This window comes from Brachycentrus maculatus, unplaced genomic scaffold, assembly GCF_059751285.1.
Source record: "Brachycentrus maculatus isolate JH-2025_06_01 unplaced genomic scaffold, ASM5975128v1 h1tg000181l, whole genome shotgun sequence".
NCBI classification, from domain to species: domain Eukaryota; kingdom Metazoa; phylum Arthropoda; class Insecta; order Trichoptera; family Brachycentridae; genus Brachycentrus; species Brachycentrus maculatus.
The window spans coordinates 178,076-197,474 of NW_028280932.1; the positions used below are offsets into that span (position 1 = coordinate 178,076).

Genomic DNA, 19,399 nt, shown 5'->3' on the forward strand with positions numbered 1-19,399 from the left:
TCTCAGTTTTAATATTTTACATTCCTTGGTAATGATAACACATTATTTAAAAAATCATCGATGTACTTGCCAGCTTTGAAAGTTGACGAAAGTTCGAATATTTTTGATGTCAGTAATTCAATATTCTGGAAACAGGTCCCGGAATTATAATTTGATTTCAGAAGATAAATTATTGGATATTCATTAAGCATTAAGTTATATGCCGTCTCTTTCTCACACTAAATATTCAACTAAATTGAATCTGTGCCAAAATGTTATCTTATCAAAAAGTTACGTAAAGTCACTTTGTTAAAAAATAATTCCAATGAAGTTTGCAAAGAAAGTTATACCAAAAAATATATTTTCTTAAAATTTTCTACGTATATTGAAGTGTATTGAATATTGAAATTCTAAGTAAAAAGATTCCCTACAAAATACAAAAACTCGTTTTCAGTAATACCGTTTATATTTGACCTTGTCGCAAAAAATCCATGCAAAAAAAGGTCAATTTTTTCGTCCCCCGATCCTTCTATTCTGATTCAGTTTGACCTATAATAAATGTCAGGATCTTGACATTAATTATACTTTAAACTGAATGAAAGTAAGATAAAGACGAGTATGGAAGTCTGGGCAAGTGTAGTTTTTTATGTAATAAGTGCAATATCTTAAAGATCATAATATAAACTTGAAGCTGAGATTATTCACTATGCGAATGATAAATAAATAATGTTGGTTTCTCAACTTAAGATAAATTATCTATTCCTTACATGAAAGATGATAAAAGTAAGTCTGAGCATCCCACGGCTATGCCCAGACTTCCATCTTTTTTCGTATATAAAAAAAGATAGATATTTCATATCAAATTGAAACACCTATATTATTGACATCTCAGGGCTAACAACCTGTGATAGGTTGGTTTAAGTGATAACTTTACAAATATATAACATTCACCATTGTATCATGATTGATAACCACAATTCTCAAATTTCAGGATTCAACGTTTAATTTTTAATGTATGCAAGATCCTTACCGAATCATTTTACATATCTGGAGATGCCTGAAAACATTATTATAAATTTTTATGAAGCTTACAATTTAAACAATTATTTTATTTTTAACATTTTGGGTGTGACAAAACCTTATTCACTAATCTGGGTTCCTTAACTTAGGAGATTATTTTAAGTATTAAAATGTAAAAATTACTCCTAAGTGTAAAAACCCTGATTTGTGGACAAGGATTTGGTTAAACCCAAGAAGTTGAAGTTCAAATATAAAAAAAAAAAACCTATAATTTTGATTCGTTCATTGAAACTTTTTTTAGTGTTCAAATATATATTAAGTATTATTTTTCGACATCTCATCAAAGATGGTGAAGAATATGGAAGTCTTGGCATTTACGGGGCTGACGACCGTCATAGGTTGGTTAAAGTGATCACATTACACACGTGTGACATTCACCAATTCTACCCATATTGACAACCACACTACTGAAATTCTTGGAAGTTCTATATATATTAACCAATTTCAAACAGAGGCATCTTTTGGTGAGATGAATTCTTCTTCATCTTTGATGAGATGTCAAAAAAATATATGAAGATAACTCCTATAATTGGAGATAATCCAGATTTGTGAACAAGTATTTGGACACACTCAAAATGTTGTAATTTTATTAAGTACATGTATGTATTCATTCATTCAAACCCTTATCCGCACCCCAATGGCGCATAGGGCACTGTATCATATAAACGCAGTGTTATCTTGATCGTAAACATATGAAGGAAAAGTGATCAGCCCTCCGCTTCAGGTACCAGTCCAGGGTAATATTTAATAAATATAACAGTGAAAAAATTACTTATATTTATTTGATCCCCCCTGGGAATCGAACCCGGGACTTCTAGAATGGTAGCTGAGCGTGCTGACATACATGAATGTATACGTATGCGCTACTCACCTCCTTAGTGGAGTCGACGAACGTAGATATAATATAAGTATCTTACATTATATTGTTTTCTTGTGTTGATCATATTTGTTTTCGTTACCCGCAGGTATCTTGGATAAGACACCGCGATTTGCACATCCTCACAGTAGGAAGCTACACGTACTCGTCAGACCAAAGATTCCAAACCACTCATCACAAGGAAGCCGAGGAATGGACGCTCCACATCAAGTGGGCCCAGCAGAGGGACGCCGGCATGTACGAGTGTCAAGTGTCTACCCAGCCCGTGAGAAGCTATTTCGTGAATCTCAATGTCGTCGGTAAGCTGGGACTATTATATTAATCAACAATATTTATAAGTTACCATTAAAACGTCGATATAACGGACTTATTGGGGGGAAAGAGATCTCCGTTAAAGCCGAAAGTCCGTTACATAAAAATAAGTTTGAAAAAAAAATGTTTAATTTTTTCGTAAATATTAACGCTGTTATTACTGTTGTTGCTATTATATATAAATTAACAATAGAAACAGAATTTTATTTATTGCCTTCGGATACTCGTCGTGAAGTGACGTTGTTGTTTGATATTGACGTGCTTGCTTTCGGTTAGCCTGTTTTGGAAAAGGAATCAAGTTTTGTATGAAATTTTGGATATTTGTTTTTTTTTTACCATAAATTAACTCTTTAAAATTAGGAAAATAGAGTTCAAAATCGTTTAGTGACGAATAGTAAATATATTTTATTACATCATTAAGATGTGATCTTACCATTGATAATGAAATTTTTGGCAGAGTTGTTGTTACTCCGACTAGGTGCTGTCTATTAGCAGAACGGTATTATGTCTACATGACATATGACATAATTATCATAGCCGCTAAAAATTATTTACATGCGGCAAAACTTGAATTTAAACATATAAAATATAAACTGGGCGTGATTTTTTTTTACATTTGAACGATTTTCAGTCCGATATATCTGAAGTCGGTTAAAAGAGTTCCGTCATATCGAGGTTTTACTGTATTATTTTCAATGTTACACGTTTATAATTTAAAAACTTAAATATCAATTCTACCAAAAGCGTTTCTTTCAATAAACAGTAATCAAAATTCGAGGAATTACTTTCGTTTACAGTCTGGTCAAATTTATAGCATTAAGCACATACATGTATTTCAGATGAGTTAGGTCTTCTAGACATTAAACGCACTTTTAATATATTTACATAATAAAGTAAAGTAAATATTTAACTTCCAATACTTGAAAAAAACACGGAGTTATAGAAGTAAAACTAAAGTATGTTTTTCACTTAGCCTGAGATTAAATTTACTAAGAAAAATAAATATAAAAAAAACAGTAGTAGCACAGCGGCTAGCTTTAGTCAGTCTTATTTAAGTTCATGTAATCAGCTTTCATATTTTCTCGGAGAAAAAAAGCACGATATACTACCTCTTCATCTAGTGACCACTTCACTCTAATTAAACAATATAATAAAATAAATATTACTTTCATAAACATTTGCTATTTTTATTTTTTTGTTTATTTGTAAGTGCTATTTTCTATGTTACCGATACACATGGAAAAACGATTCGATATAAATTAATACAAATTACAAAATTACTTTGTTTAAAACACCATAATTTTTTTTTAATAACTAAATTATTATGTCAACTGGTTTTAAAGCAAACGGCTCTTGAACTTGCAAACAATTTCGAAGAAAACGGAAACTCTTTGACGAAAAAACCACTGTGAATTTGTTCGAGTCCCTTGAGAAAGCTAGAAGTTTTTATACAGTGGAAAAAATATAGAAATTCTTACCCATTCACATTTTTTAAGAAACTAGTTGTTTTAAAGTATTCCGATGTTTGATATTCATTTTTATATCTAGGGTTTGTAAATAGAAATTCCAGAATATTATTACTATTTTTTGTTGTTGTTTTATTTGTGTTTTTATTTGTTTTTGAAGTTTGGAATATATTCAGAGAGCGATTAACTTCACGAAAGCCAAAGTCTACAACATTTTATGATTACCAGACAGAATTACCAAGGAGAGTTATAAATCAAATGTACGCAGATCAAGGTTTTTATTTGATTTCTTTTGAATGGCTTGGAATTAATACTAACAACTTGATAAAAAAAAAAAAATTTTTTTGATTGATGAACTTGAATGATAAATACTAACCTTATAAAAACTTAACCAAATGGTATACATGATCATTTAGATAAACATCTTCTTCTTCTTCTTCTTCTCCGTCTTATTCCTTATTGCTGAGGGTTGTGACCCTTGCAGAAGCAATGACTCTTCTCCAGTTATCCCTTGACTGCGCTGCACGTAGCGCTCCAACCACTGAGGTGCCTGCTGCTGCCTTAATTTGATCAGTCCATCGTGTGGGGATCTTCCTCTCCCTCTCTTCCCCTTCAGGTTACCGATCACAACTAGTCGTTCCAGGCTATCCTCGTTGCCACGCGCAACGTGTCCAAAGAACTGGAGAATCCGTCGGGTACAGATATTGGCCAGAGTCAAGCTATCCAAGCGTAGTTCCTGGCGAATGGACTCATTGGTGCGTCTAGCTGTCAATGGAATTCGGAGCATGCGCCTCCAACACCACATTTCGAAGGCATCAATTTTTCTCCTTTCTGCTGCTTTTATGGTTCATGTTTCAGCAGCATAGAGAAAAATGGAGTGGACCAAGCTCCTGACAAGCTTCATCTTGGTGTTGTTACTCAAACCCCGGTCTTTCCAGACGTCCTAATGAATGTTATTCTTATTATGTAGATCATTCACCGTATCTTGAAACTGGTGATGATATATTTTAAAATGACCTCACTAAAAATTATTCAACTATTAAAAATGAAATACTTAGAAATTTTTGTCACTTATTTTTGTATTTTATCTCCGCTTATATTTTATTTTTTATTGAAAAAAGAGAAATATTTGTGTTTTTATGATTTACACAAATATTACAATTTCATTATATTTCTGTAAGCTTAAGCGGCTCGTTATTAGAAATAGGTATCGAATTGTATTAGAGTGGGTTCGAACCGAGAAACTCTGATTTAAGAGTCCGTGACAATGGGACCACAACCCGACATATTATTTTTTTCTTTTTCTTATTCTTTTATGTTTTTCTCTTATGATTGAATACGTTTAAAATGTATGGCTCAATTCATGATTTACCTATCTCTGATAAACATTCTTATATCAGGAACTCTCTAACGCTCCTTATTAAATTCTATTTTAAAAACGAGTATTTTTTGGTTGTCGCCAATGCGATCGCATGCATTCAACAAACCCTATTATTTTCTCAAAATCTTCTCCAAATGTTCTCCAAAAACTTGATCAACTTCTTAAAGAGCGTTTTGAATATTCAATAACTGGAAATTTCAGTCCACAAAATTCGCTACATTAATTTCTTTTGCCATATTTCAAAAAATATTTGTCTTTGACAAATATTTAGCTAAACAGTTCTTTGAATTGAAGGTTACCATCAATGCTTAATTAATACTTAAAAAATTTTCTAACATGTGTACAAACTTTTTTCAATAACCTTTATGGTTTTCTCAGAAAACAAAGTCTAGCCCTATCCTCAATATTTATTTTATATACTTCATGTAGTCTTTTTATCGAAAAATATTTATTAAGTCATGTCTTGATAGGTCGTGAACCAGGTTCATTATAAGTTTCAAAACTACCCATTTCAAAAGGACGAAAGTTTACGAAGTTAGTATCTAAAAATATATATTTATGCTTAACCTTCCTCAACCAAAGTATCTAAAAATTATGCATGATCCAAAAGGGGGTATTTGAAGACCCCTGCGATATTCATAGAAATATTGTATGTAGTAATAATAAGGAAATTGCAACAAACTTCGACTGCGATAATAGTGACATGTATGAAAAATGCAGTTCATAATTGGATCTACAGAGTTGTGGCGCGCAGTAGTTAGAGTGAAATAAATAACACTTCTTCGGTAAATATAATGAACTTCCAATGGAATAAACCGTTGGATGATTGGATTAGGTATTAATGGATTCGACAGAAAATTGAAAATCATATATATTGTTAATATTTTTTAATTAAAATTAAGTATTCCTAAATATTATCATAAAGTTTTCAAAACAACCTGAATAATTGCTTGAATTAATACTAGGTTATCGAATGAAATATTGTTTTCTGTGGACTTCATATCCCCCTCTTTGATCCGCGTAGTTAATAACATTAACCGCAATCATTTTATGTCCAACAGACTGTAATTGTAACTTTTTCACCAATATTTTTGAAATTAATATGATAATTCAATTCAATTATAACCATTTTAATTGCATGCCAAATATATTAATTCCAGTGTTTACGCATGTAATTTAAATGAAAATATTAACAAAGTTTTGGTAATTAAATTTTGTAATTGAAATACAAAACCGCAAATTTTACTTTTTACAAAAAACAAATACTATTTCAAACGTGAAATAAGTCTGTAAATTTAACAACGACTTCTGTTAAATATTTTGCAACGCGTAATCATATTTTTTACAAACCAAACATTCAGTACCTCAATTATATTTGATAAGCATTTAACAGTTACGAGTACATTAACATTGAATAAACCTTATATTTAAATATTTCAAAAGAGGTTTTAATTAATATTTAAAATGTAGAAAGGCATAAAAAAACCCCTTTTGCAAAAAGGGAAAACAAATTGCCCTTGGAATAAAAATCTGCTTCGTCTCTCTTGATATATCTAATATATTGTAGTTATACAGGAGAAAGTGACCAAGTGCATTTATTTACAAAAACTCGATCATTGACTGTTTGATATCTTACTAGTTTAATATTTCCCAAAGGATTTTAAACTAGGAAGTATTATTATTGACTTCTTAAAAATGATAAACTGCATTGATGTTTATTTTATTGCCAAACAAAAGTGACTTAAATGACCCTGCTGAACCTCCTGAACATTTTACGTTTTGTTAGTTGGTCATTTTCTCCTGTACGACTAAGATATGTATCGTTAAAACATTTTTATTGAAACAATATTTCTAGTAAATTCATTTATTCACAATGTGTATTTTGACAGCGCTAAAATCTTTGTTCACAAATTATTTACATTGATATCTCAACACAGATAAAAAAATGAAAAAAATTGGATTTTTACAGAGTTCACGACTTGTCATAGGTGATCAGTTTTCACACAAGTAACCATTCTACCCATGTTTAAGAACCAAAATACCCATGTTTCGCAAGATATATTTATGAAAAAGTGGTGAAAACAAATTTAATTAATTTTATAAAGTTTATATATTTATGCTTTAATTGACAATTTCTTGCTCATGCTACTTTTTCGACACCACCTATTATTGAGTTTGTTAGCTTTTCAATTATCAGAGACCTTTATGAAATGTTTGTAACATTCTTCTCGAATTATTTTAAAACTTATTATTCCAGGCTTCTACTTGAATAATTCAGGAAGAACATCTCATTAAGGTCTTTGCCAATTAAAACTTGCTAAAATCAATCACGGATCGTACCAAAGATGAAGCATATACAAAAAGTTGTCAGTTGAAGGATAAACATAACTTCCACATTTTAGGTAGTCTGGTTGTTAATGTAGTGAATGTTATACATGCATAAAGTAACACTCTCTTTATCATTCATCATTCGCTTTGTGTAATACCACTTAAAAACACTACTTCATGGCCACCGGTTTTCGAATAACCTTATCATCATCTTGTCAAATGTAGACTACAGTTGACCTGATGATAGAATGTTTATTCCGAAACCGTGATATTTTAAAGTGGTATTACACAAGGTGAACTATGAATGATAAGAAGAGTGTTATATTCTTCTACTTTTTTATGAGTTCTCTGTCTTCCACTGCTGGATATAGGCCTCTTCCACATCCTTTCATTTCCTTCAGTCGGTTGCTGTTTGCAGCCGATTTCTAAGTGTTATTTTACAATACCACAAAGATGAAATTGCTTTTTATCAAAATACATGTATAAAGCAATGATGACTTAAACCAGTCTTTGAAGGTTTTTAGCTCTGTAAATATCAAAACTTCCATATACTTTATTAAATATCAAAACTTCCATATACTTTATAAAATTAATTAAATTTGGTTTCACCACTTATTTTTTTAAATACAATTTAAACTGCCGGTTTCGATTGAGGATTTTTATGCAGTGTATGGAAGTGTTTGGTGAGAGTATTTTAATGTTTTTGATTTAAAATAAACCCTTATAATGACAAGGTATTGTCGAAACCGATAGGTTAAATTGTATTTATAAAAAAGTGGTGAAAACAAAGTTAATTAATTTTATAAAGTTTATAAAATGTGACACAAAGTATCTACGGAAAACATTTAAGAAAAAAATCCATGTACTTCTTCATTTTTGATTTGATATCAATGAGCTGTTTTATATTTACACCAACTCGATTTAATAACTTTTCTTTTAGAAGTGGAGTGATTTCACATTTTGAGATTTTTTTTTTGTTATTCACAGTTCCTACGGCCACTATATTGGGAGGACCTGATCTACACGTGGATAAAGGAAGCACCATCAATCTGACCTGCAGCATCCGGTTTAGTCCGGAGCCACCGGCTTATATATTCTGGTATCACCACGATGAGGTTAGTTAAATAATAAAAAAAATATATATATCACACTCTCCTTATCATTCATCGTTCACTTTATGTAATACCACTTGAATAAATATTGATTCATGACCACCGGTTTTGGAAAAATCATTCCATCATTAGGTCATTAAAATAAAATTATCACAGTATGACATTTATACAAAAATAAAAATTTGACAGAGACTAATAAAGTTGTATTATGTACAAAACTTGAACGATGAATGATAAGGAGAGTGTTATATTATCATACCACCCATATACTACCATACCAAAGTTAAAAAGCGTTTAAGATACAAAATACAAAAATTTTATTTTATTCAATCAATTTTTTTCTTGAATTTTTTTGTTGTTGAAACATTGTGACACATTTTACAAAATTCATGAAATTAATAGTATTAGCATTTCAGTACCGCAAATACCTCACAATAACTTCAGATTTTGGACTAATAGTATGTTTGTCTTCGTTGTAAGCGAGTTTTTGTAACTTTTGGATTTGGTAAGGGGCGCTGTAGTCGTGATATAAAAAAATAGTATTTTCACTAGAACCAATGGATTTGTCACCAAATTTTGGTAATATGTTAATCTGGCCTTTATACAGATTCTTTCAATAAATAAAAAATTATTTACCTCAATAGGTGGCGCTGTTATCGAAATATTACTTAAATGATATATTAAGCGTACATAGCTAGATCAGTAAAATAATAATCACACTATTAATCGTAAACAAAAAGAAATTAAATAAAACAAGCTAACAAATAAAATTCGATGTGTGTGTGTGTGTGTGTGTGTGTGTGTGTGTACTTCGCCTAAAAATTTAGACGTCACAGCCAGTTTCTCCGTTAGTATAACTTTGTCAACACTGAAAAGTTCACCAAGGATTTTAATTAATTTTCCCATAATTTCTTTTTGAGTACCCAGTAGAAATAATAATTATTCGATAACTGTATACTCAAATAATTTAAGCAAACTAATTACGTAGAGTGGAATGTTGTAAGATGGATAAAGAAAGAGCTTTACCAAGTAAACAGAGGCTCTATTACTAGAGATAATTAAATTTTCTACATTAAGAATGAAGTGGAAAACAGAAGTTTAAATTAAATTAAAAGCATCACTTGCCAGCAGTAATGCTTTCTTGTAAATTATTATCGATAAAAAATAATGTAAACAATATAAGGACAAATTGGAATGAGCAGACATTTTTGGTTGTTTCTGGTACCATGGTCTGAATGACTCATTTTATTTATATTTTTCCCGTTTTTTTACATTCACTTTCAAAGTGACTAAAAAATAATCATTTAAAACTTGTAAAATACCTGTTTTGAGAACATTCATGTAAACATGATAAATTTTGAGAACTACGGATATTCTGGGCTAAACATGTGGCAGTAATGAGATTCTAAGCTGAGATTGCCAACGAGCTAATCATTTCACTTCGTCATTCCAGTATTATTGACTGATTTTAAATAATGCTTTGTTTAAACAGTATTAATATTTTCATATTTGTTTTTGTTGTTGTTGTTGTCATTTTCAAACACATTTGTTTTAAAACAATATTTGGCTGATTTCAATATAAAAATGAAATATAATTTTTTTGAGTTTATTGATGCAACTTTGATCAGTTTTAAAAACTACAAATGTTCGCAACAGTTGAAAATACAAACCATTTATATTTTTATCTCTTGATAAATACATCTGTGGTATCAGACTTCCACATTCTTCTTCATCTTTGATGAGATGTCAAAAAATCATATTTATTGATGTTTAGTTCTCATTGGACCACTATTGCATCCAAAGATGCAAACGGCACTGAGTCAAAATATATAAGTTATTTCAACAAACTGTTTTAAATTATACGTAAAAGGGTTTTTTTTTAAAATTGAATCAATTACCTGTGAGCGGAACAAAACGCACACCAAAACCATTTCAACACACCTTTTTTTATTCTATCGATAATACTTCTCAGACTTTCTTTCAGCATTCTTTCATCCTTCATTTGCCAACTCCGCGCTTCATTTCCATACATCGTAATACAGTAAAATAAACATAATAAATTATTCCAGAAATATAAAATTGTAGAATAAATGAACCATTTCAGGCTGTACCATCGTCCATTTTCTTGAACATTTTGGCTTATTAATACTAATGTTGTCTCCTCTATTACAATGCTCGTCTGACTTCCTTTAGTATCCGACTCATCAAGCAAACGTAAATGATCATTTTTCATCTGCGCCCTCATTACATTACGACTCCAGTAACCGTTCTCACGGATATCACTATATCAGGGATGGCGAACCTTTTTGTCAGTATATATTTTTATCAGTAAAATAATATTCGCGTGCCACATGCCATGGAAATAAGAATGCATCAAATGTTTGTGTTACATTCAAATTTTTAATTTAATACATGGAAAAAAATCATCAAGTACTTATTAATGGCAAAATAAAAGAAAAAATAAAAAAAACTTGTCAAATAATGTAGTACCCTCAAAACTTTATTATTCGTGAGATATTTGTTTGTGGATGCTAAATGCCATTTTTGACATGGAAATAGAAATGCATCAAATGTAATTTCAGATTTTGATTTAAACAAAGTATCAATACATCGAAAGAATATTTAAGTACTTATAAATGACAAAATAAAAGAAATAATTTGAAAAAAAATCCTAAGAAAAAAATTAAAAACTTTTAAAACTTCATTATTAGTGAGATTTTTGTGTTGGATGCTATTTTTTTATATTGGGTTCATAGCTGGTAGCATTAAATTGAATTTAAGTCTTTTTTTTTCTTATGGCTTATTTCAAATTGTTGATTGATTAATGAAACTATTGATGGACGAAGAAAATACACGTGGCTATTTAAATGTTTTGATTTTTTAACAATATTTCTAAATCTTATTTGATTTTTTTGTGTACAACTTTTTTCTCTTCATTCGTGTTCCATGCGAAATCGTCTCACTTCCCACCCATGGCACGCGTGCCATAGGTTCGCCATCTCCGCAGTATATAGTCATAAGCGGGCGCTTTTATTAAGGTCAACAATTTTTACATTGCTAACCCAAATGGGAGCATTACTGGGAAAGGAAATGAAACAAATTCTGTCATTTGTGACTCAGAAACTTTGTTTAATATTTAAATTATGTGCGTACTTTAATGTAACTCATTTAGGGCGGGTCGCGCGTCAGTTTAAGTGGCATTAATATAACCGGGTTAAACACATACATAACAAAGTGTAAAGAAACATAATTTGAAAGTTGGTAGATTAATTTGCATGAATTAGAATAAATTGTTATGATTTCTCTTGGGAATTTTTCGCAAATCATTTATTCATTTATTTATTTATAACTCATGATACAAATAATTACATTTTATAAAAATGTACACTCAATGTATTTTTCCGTGCCGAGGGCGCATTTTACAATACTTATTAATAAAACTTTACGAAGCAAAATTGTTTATGATAAATCGTTAAAGGCCAAAAGTTCGTCTTATTGGTATTTACTTGTATAATTATAAATACAAATTAAAACAATTCTTCAGAATATATTTATTTTCTGGCAGCTGATTCCTTTGTACTATTGTAACGTTGTAGAGGGGTTTAATGAACTATATTTTGATTTAAATATTTAAATCAAACACTGAATTTTAGAGTCTACTTATTTGTATTTTATTTTAACGTGTTTATCAGAATAAAATACAATTTAGTAGACTTTAAAAATCAGTGTTCGATTTTAATATATAAATCAAATTATGGGGTTCTACAAATTAATCGGAAAATCAATTTAAAAATAAATATATCATATTATTTTTAACAAAAAAAAAAACAAAAAATGTATAAATAATAATCGTATATAATTTACGATTAATAATGTAGCTTTGTTTTAAAATCACTATAAATATTTTATTATAACTTTATTATAATGTCTACCAGTTTCGAAGCTAAGCGCTTCTTTATCAAGACTGAATGAAAAATCACAAAGTTAGTGATTCAAATATAAATTATATTAGTTTTTTGTTGTTGTTGTTGCTAAAACCCTTCCTGGTTCCACCTACGCATCGTGTGTCTTGTGGATTCTGCCAGGATATCATTTTGCTTTTATTCGAAATGTTTCCTTGAATCCTAGTTAATCCTTGAATTTCGCAAAATAACATGCTATAACGGTTCTCTAAATTTCATTCGCCCACGTTAGTTGGCTTTGTGTGTTTGAGTTATAAAAAAAAACACACAAACACGATGGAATATGATACTTTTGACATTTGTTCATTTAAAATTGAAATACAACTAGCGAAATCATTTTAAAATGTAAATGATTGTGTTCTTTATATGTAAGGTGGTGTGATTTTTAAAATTATTTAATATTTGTTTCCTCTTTTACAAATATTTGTTAATCATTTGTCATGGAAGAAATGGTGGAGAAAAAAAATGTTTTTCCAATCTACCCACATCCATAATCCAATTATTAATTGCTCTTTCGGTTTGATTACTGCTTTTTTGATTTAAAAGTGTGGGTGTTTTTTGTTGACGTAAAGATTTTTTCTTTGTATTTACACTAAATACCCTATGTTGAAAGTAAAAGTGTTATTTTTTAAGGAAAAAAACTTGTATTTTTAATATTTACACAAAAATTTCAAATTTCATGCTATTTCTGTGAGCCTAAGCGGCACATTATTAGAAATAGGTATCGAATTAGAAATTGTGATAGAGTGGGTTGGAACCGAGAAACTCTGACTTATGAGTCCGTGACACTAACCACGGGACCACAACCCGACTATGTTTGCAATTGATATATTTTTTTATGAGACAAACTAACATTTTTATTCTTATTTTATTTTAAATGCTTTTAGATTTCACAATATAATATAAATACAAGTACAAAAAAATATATATAATACAAACAAAAAAAAATATCCCACGAAAGCATGACCTTACCTAACGTCCAAGTGACTCTGAAATATAGCTATGGCTTATGCAACACCGCTTATCATGACCCTACTCAGGCTTCAACTTTTTATGTTTCAAAGCCTTTGCTTACTCGTGAATGGATTTACTGGAATGGTATTAAGTGGGAACATAGAAAATAATGATGATGAATTCGGGAAAAGCATTATTAAATGTTTTATCAGTCATTTGTTAGATGTTCGAATGATGAAGAAAAGAATGCAAGGCTGAGATAAGCATTATCGATAAAATTAAGAAAGGTGTGTTGAGATGGTTTGGACACGTGGAAAGTATGAGTAAGGAAAGTACGGTTAAACAAATTTATGAGGCGAATGTAGTTGGAAAACAGAAGTAGATGAAGACCGAGGAAAACTTGGCACAATTAAGTATGTCAAGTACTTGAAAGCGGCCGGGTCAGAAGTCGTTATGACCGTCGGGTATGTATGAGGAGATGCATGAATGTGGAAGAGGCGAGTAATGTTTGCAAAGACATAGTGGTGTGGCGTGTCGTTTTCTCTGCCTTCCCCTGCGGAAAAGTGGCATGATGGTTAGTTAGTTAGGTAGTTTACCAGTCATCATTTCAATCCATAAATTGAATGACAAATCGATAAATAACATAGTAATATTTCGTCGATGACTCATATTGTTTTTTTTTTCTCAGGTGATAAGCTACGACTCTCCCAGGGGAGGGGTGTCCGTGGTGACGGAGCGAGGTGATATTACAACCTCCAGACTATTGGTGCAAAACGCGGACCTCCCGGATTCCGGAAAGTACTCCTGTAGTCCTTCCAATGCAGAGGTGGCCAGCATCAGGGTGCACGTTCTTAACGGTAAGTTAAACATTATACTTGGAATAATTGCTTTCAATAAAATTGAAGGGAAGATATATGTCGTCAGCAATTATTGTCCAAATGTGAAAATTCTTTTCATTTTTTACCGCATTTTTAAAGATAGGGAAGCTTTGTTTTGATTCACAGTTCAACGCTTTTTACTTTTACACACACACACACACACACACTCATATATATATATATATATATATATATATATATATATATATATATATATATATATATATATATATATATATATATATATATATATATATATATATATATATATATATATATATATATATATATATATATATATATATATATATATATATATATATATATATATATATATATATATATATATATATATATATATATATATATATATATATATATATATATATATATATATATATATATATATATATATATATATATATATATATATATATATATATATATATATATATATATATATATATATATATATATATATATATATATATATATATATATATATATATATATATATATATATATATATATATATATATATATATATATATATATATATATATATATATATATATATATATATATATATATATATATGTATAAATATGTAGACAAATATATAAGTATAAAACTTATTGAAATTGAACACAGGTAAGATTCATTCTGAATTAGATCGAATACATTTTTTAGGAGAGAGAGAACATAAAAACTTTTAAATTTTTAAAATATTCTATTTTACTAGTTGCTTAGTAACAATTTATTTTAATAATAAATTCTATCAGTGATGTAAATAATGATCACTTCTTCTGCTAGCAAATGTCAGGTCGTTAGCCTTGGAATGCTCAGAGTGCCATCTTCTTTCATATACAAAATTGACTCTTCATCTCAAGTTAAGATATTTTTGGTTTAAAGTGTGATAAATAATAAAATAAAGTGTTATATTAATTGGTCATTTTTGTTAATGCACCAATTTTGTTTTGGTGGTATAATGATTAATTTCTGAATTTCAAAATAAATATATGAATTATTTATATTGAAATTCAGAAATTAATCATTATACCACCAAAACAAAATAGGTGCATTAACAAAAATGACCAATTAATTATCATTTTTGTTAATGCACCTATTTTGTTTTGGTGGTATAATGATTAATTTCTGAATTTCAATATAAATATATGAATTCGGAAAATTATAATCCGCTTCAAAATTTATTTATGAACGTTCTGGAATATAATTAATCGCTTTAATTACAAACTATTTCAGAGAAATTGAATTTGAAGCTTAATCAGTATAAATAACATGGCTCAAACTTTTGGGTCCAGACATTTATTGGAGGTTGAAAATCCTGTCAAACTTTGGGTCGACAAACTTGTTCCGGGGTTGTTAGTTGAAAAAATACGGCCTTACCTGATGAACCTTCAAATTTACGTTAAGTAGGTCTTAAGTAGATAAAATGTTCAATTTGTTTTAATAATATTAAAAGGTACTTATTGAAAAGGTTAAAACCACAAGGTTGCTTTAATTTGGTGAATAATTTATACCTCTTTTGCTAAATGTGTTCATCGCAAATTTGATACGCCTATTAACTTTTTTAATTGACGTTGTATTGAATCAATTATTTAACTATTATATCATCGACTGAATTGTACAATTTTACTGCAAAAACCTTATTTATCACTTTTTAAAACCAAAAAGTAATCACAGATTTATCACGTAATTCAAAACGATTTTGAAATAATCAGTTTCTCAATTTTCATTGATGATACTCTTTCGTAAGTTCTTGTAATATTTTATGACACTATTTATCTAAATATTAATAAACTATGCTTACATACTGAGATTCTAGGTATGTCTCAAATAATGTGATAGTTACTTAGCTTGTATAAAAAATATTTATTATTATGATTTAGTAAGGGATGCTTAAACAATTTTTGAGGTTTGTAAACGGAGTTGTAATTTTTCTATGAAGGTAAAATTTATGGATATATTTTGTATAGTGTCGAGTGAAAAGGTACTTTAAAATAAGTTTTGATTTATATGTAAGTTGGTACGGGTAGAAAGGTAAGCATTGCTTTTATAGTTTCAACTTATGAAATAGTTTTGTCTTAACACGTTTTGAGTTTTTTAAATCACGTGTTCGCCATACATTAAAACCTTGTATACCAAAAACACCTCAAGAAGAATTGGTTAAATATCAACGATCTTTGTCAAAATATACGAATATCTTTCGAAAAAACTCAAGACGCTCCTTTTTGGATGTTTTTATGTTATAATCAAAAAAGATGAACATGTTCAATTCAACATTTATGAAAACTTATTTCCCCGTTTTCCTATTTATTTTAAAAAAAATCATTAACACGCGCGATAAAATATTCAACATTTGAAAAATAACTTTCATCTTTATTCGTTGCTGTAAAATATATTTGTAATTACGAGAGTTAATTAGTTTATAAGTTACTCGTTTAAATATTCGGCAATTCACCATTACGAGTATATTGGCTTATTTCGTAAAATCAAACAGTATTCTCACATTAAAATACATTTTGAATTAATTGTAAAATTGAACTGTATTTGGAAATTTAAAAACATTGAAAATTACACGTAGAATTTTTGGAAATTAAATTAATTTATAATTTATTGAATTTGTCAGGAGAACGTCCAGCCGCTATGCAGACTGGATCAGCAGGACTTTCAAGCAGCGCTCAGCACATTCTTCCTCTTCTTCTTTTACCAGTACTTTACGAGAGACTGAGAGGACTTGACCGGTGACATCGTGGAAGCTAATTTAATAATGTATGATGATATTTATTTTATTATTTTTATTCACAAAATAACGTAATATTTTAGATAAAATAAAAGAAATGTAAATATTATTATAAAATAAATACTCTCAATCCACTTATAAATATTTATCAGAGATAAAAAAATATCTTTGTTGATTTATTTTTATTATTTTATATGGGCGAATTGACGATTGTAAAGTTTATATTATAAAATATATTTGAAAGTTATAAAGTAGGTACGCAAATGTATAAAAATACGTACAATAAATGATTTCCAAAAAACTAAATACAGGGAAGAAGTTTATATTATGATGCATCTGGTAAAATTATTTAAAGTATGTATACGTATTCTTTGGTAAAACAGAAACTTATAATAGAAGATGATAGAATTTTTTTACACAAAAGGATTTTTTACTTAAATTTCAAGAAATTAGCATGTGAAAAAATCATTTCGTTGTTGTTGTTGTTTTCTTAACTGAAGCATTTAAAGTTAAATGTGGTTATACAGGTGGCATAAAATTAATAAGATTATCGGAAGATGCTATAATTTTTGCAAATGGCGTCGTACTTATAATTATATTTGACATTTCGCTCACTCCTTTCAAGAACGTCATAAATAAAAAAATCGTTAATTTTCAGTTGTGCATGTTTTCGGAATGCCCAAAAAATGTACTATCATATCCCAGCAAAAGAGGCATATTTTTAACATAATATTTATCCGCTACAGAGCAGGAAGTGTTGTTTTAGCATTTTAAAGAAAAGGTATCGTTTAATTATTTTTTTAAATATCCTAAATATTTTTCAAATGGTGAAAAAACCTTCAGGTTTTACCTAAAAATATCTGTTGTACAATAAAAAGCTCTATAAGTGGCTTGATATTTATTTTAAATACTTTGTATTATTTTTTAAAACTTTAATAACATTATCCCGAAAAATCAAGTTTTTTGATTTATGACGTTCTTGAAAGGAGTGAGCGATTTGTTAACTCCAGTATACAAAAAAAATTTAGTGCGACTAAATTAAATATCTGATTTTGTATTTTAATACATTTTTCACAGTCAAAATACAAATAAAATTCTTTACATATTTTTTTTAAATATTGAAAACTGTCCCACCGCATTCCCAGATCTAATACAGAGGCATCTAGGCTTCCTGACAGACCTACTTCTTTCTGTATAAAAGATAATATCCATCATATAGCTGTCAAATATGATTGACACACGACGGCATTTGCAATAATTATAGCATATTCCGATATGGTGATTAATTTTGTGCCACCCTGTATGAGTAATGATATTATGATTCAAAACAAAAATATTTAAAATTTTGACAAAAAATAATGAATTTAAAAATGATAATGAATTTATCAAAGTCTTTATTAAAATGTTAACAAAATTTTATGGATGTTAATGAACTATGTATGTAAAAATAAGTGTACTAAGCGTGCGTTGGTCAAATGCATGTATTTTTGTTGAGAATAAATGAATTAATTTTAATAACACAATTATAACGAAATTAAAAATGTACATAAGAATTTGATGTTTTTTAAAAAGGAATATATTTAAATAAAATCAATAAATATAATATTTATGTAAAAACACAGTAACTATGTTACATGAACAAGACGCACAGATCAAAAATAAATACGATTAAATATAATACACAAAAAAATCTACAAGAAAAACCACATCATCTAAAAATAAAATGATGAAAAATAAAACGAATCGAGTGATGATTTCATCACTCGATGAAAAAAATGTATCTAAAATTTAGAAAAATAGTATTCAGAACTGGTGTGTGAAATACCACACAAATACTAGAAAAACCTATTCATAACTATTAAGAATGCTAAAAAAACACAAGTTGCATTATATACATGTAAAAATACATACGATTCATGTTTGGTAGACCTTTTATACGTGCCTACCCATGACTTTTATTATAAATGAAAAAAAATGTAGACAGGTTACATTATATCGTTTTTATTTTATCACTTATATTCGACAGTTTAAAACAGGAATACAGAGTCGATTTGAGTGTAGCATCAAATCGACACTGTATGTATCAAATAAAATATGATGGGTAGTAGAAGTTTCATTCAACTAATTTATTTATTGTATGAAAAATGACCGATTTCCAACGTCTTGCAATATCATCAAATTAATCTTGACTTAAAAAAATATTGTATCTGTAGTAACAGTACGTCTTGTAACAGTTAGTGAATGAGTTATTTATTGTATAAAGAATGACACAAATTCAAAATCTTTGCATTATCACCAGTTACAAC

At 28.9% G+C, this 19,399-nt stretch overlaps 1 protein-coding gene across 2 annotated transcripts in view; it reads left to right on the forward strand.

The window, feature by feature from the left end:
* LOC148307968 (zwei Ig domain protein zig-8-like) overlaps nucleotides 1-18,817 on the forward strand; it is a 76,212-nt gene extending 57,395 nt beyond the window's left edge. Inside the window, exons 3-7 of one of the 2 annotated variants that reach the window (XM_088262538.1) lie at nucleotides 2,025-2,235; nucleotides 3,875-3,988; nucleotides 8,411-8,538; nucleotides 14,140-14,308; nucleotides 16,980-18,817. In XM_088262538.1, coding sequence (XP_088118664.1) covers nucleotides 2,025-2,235; nucleotides 3,875-3,988; nucleotides 8,411-8,538; nucleotides 14,140-14,308; nucleotides 16,980-17,098 — 741 coding nt within the window. In that variant the 3' untranslated portion in view covers nucleotides 17,099-18,817. The remainder of the gene's footprint in view (nucleotides 1-2,024; nucleotides 2,236-3,874; nucleotides 3,989-8,410; nucleotides 8,539-14,139; nucleotides 14,309-16,979) is intronic. The other variant, XM_088262539.1, reaches the window with a different exon arrangement.
* Nucleotides 18,818-19,399: the final 582 nt, after the last annotated feature.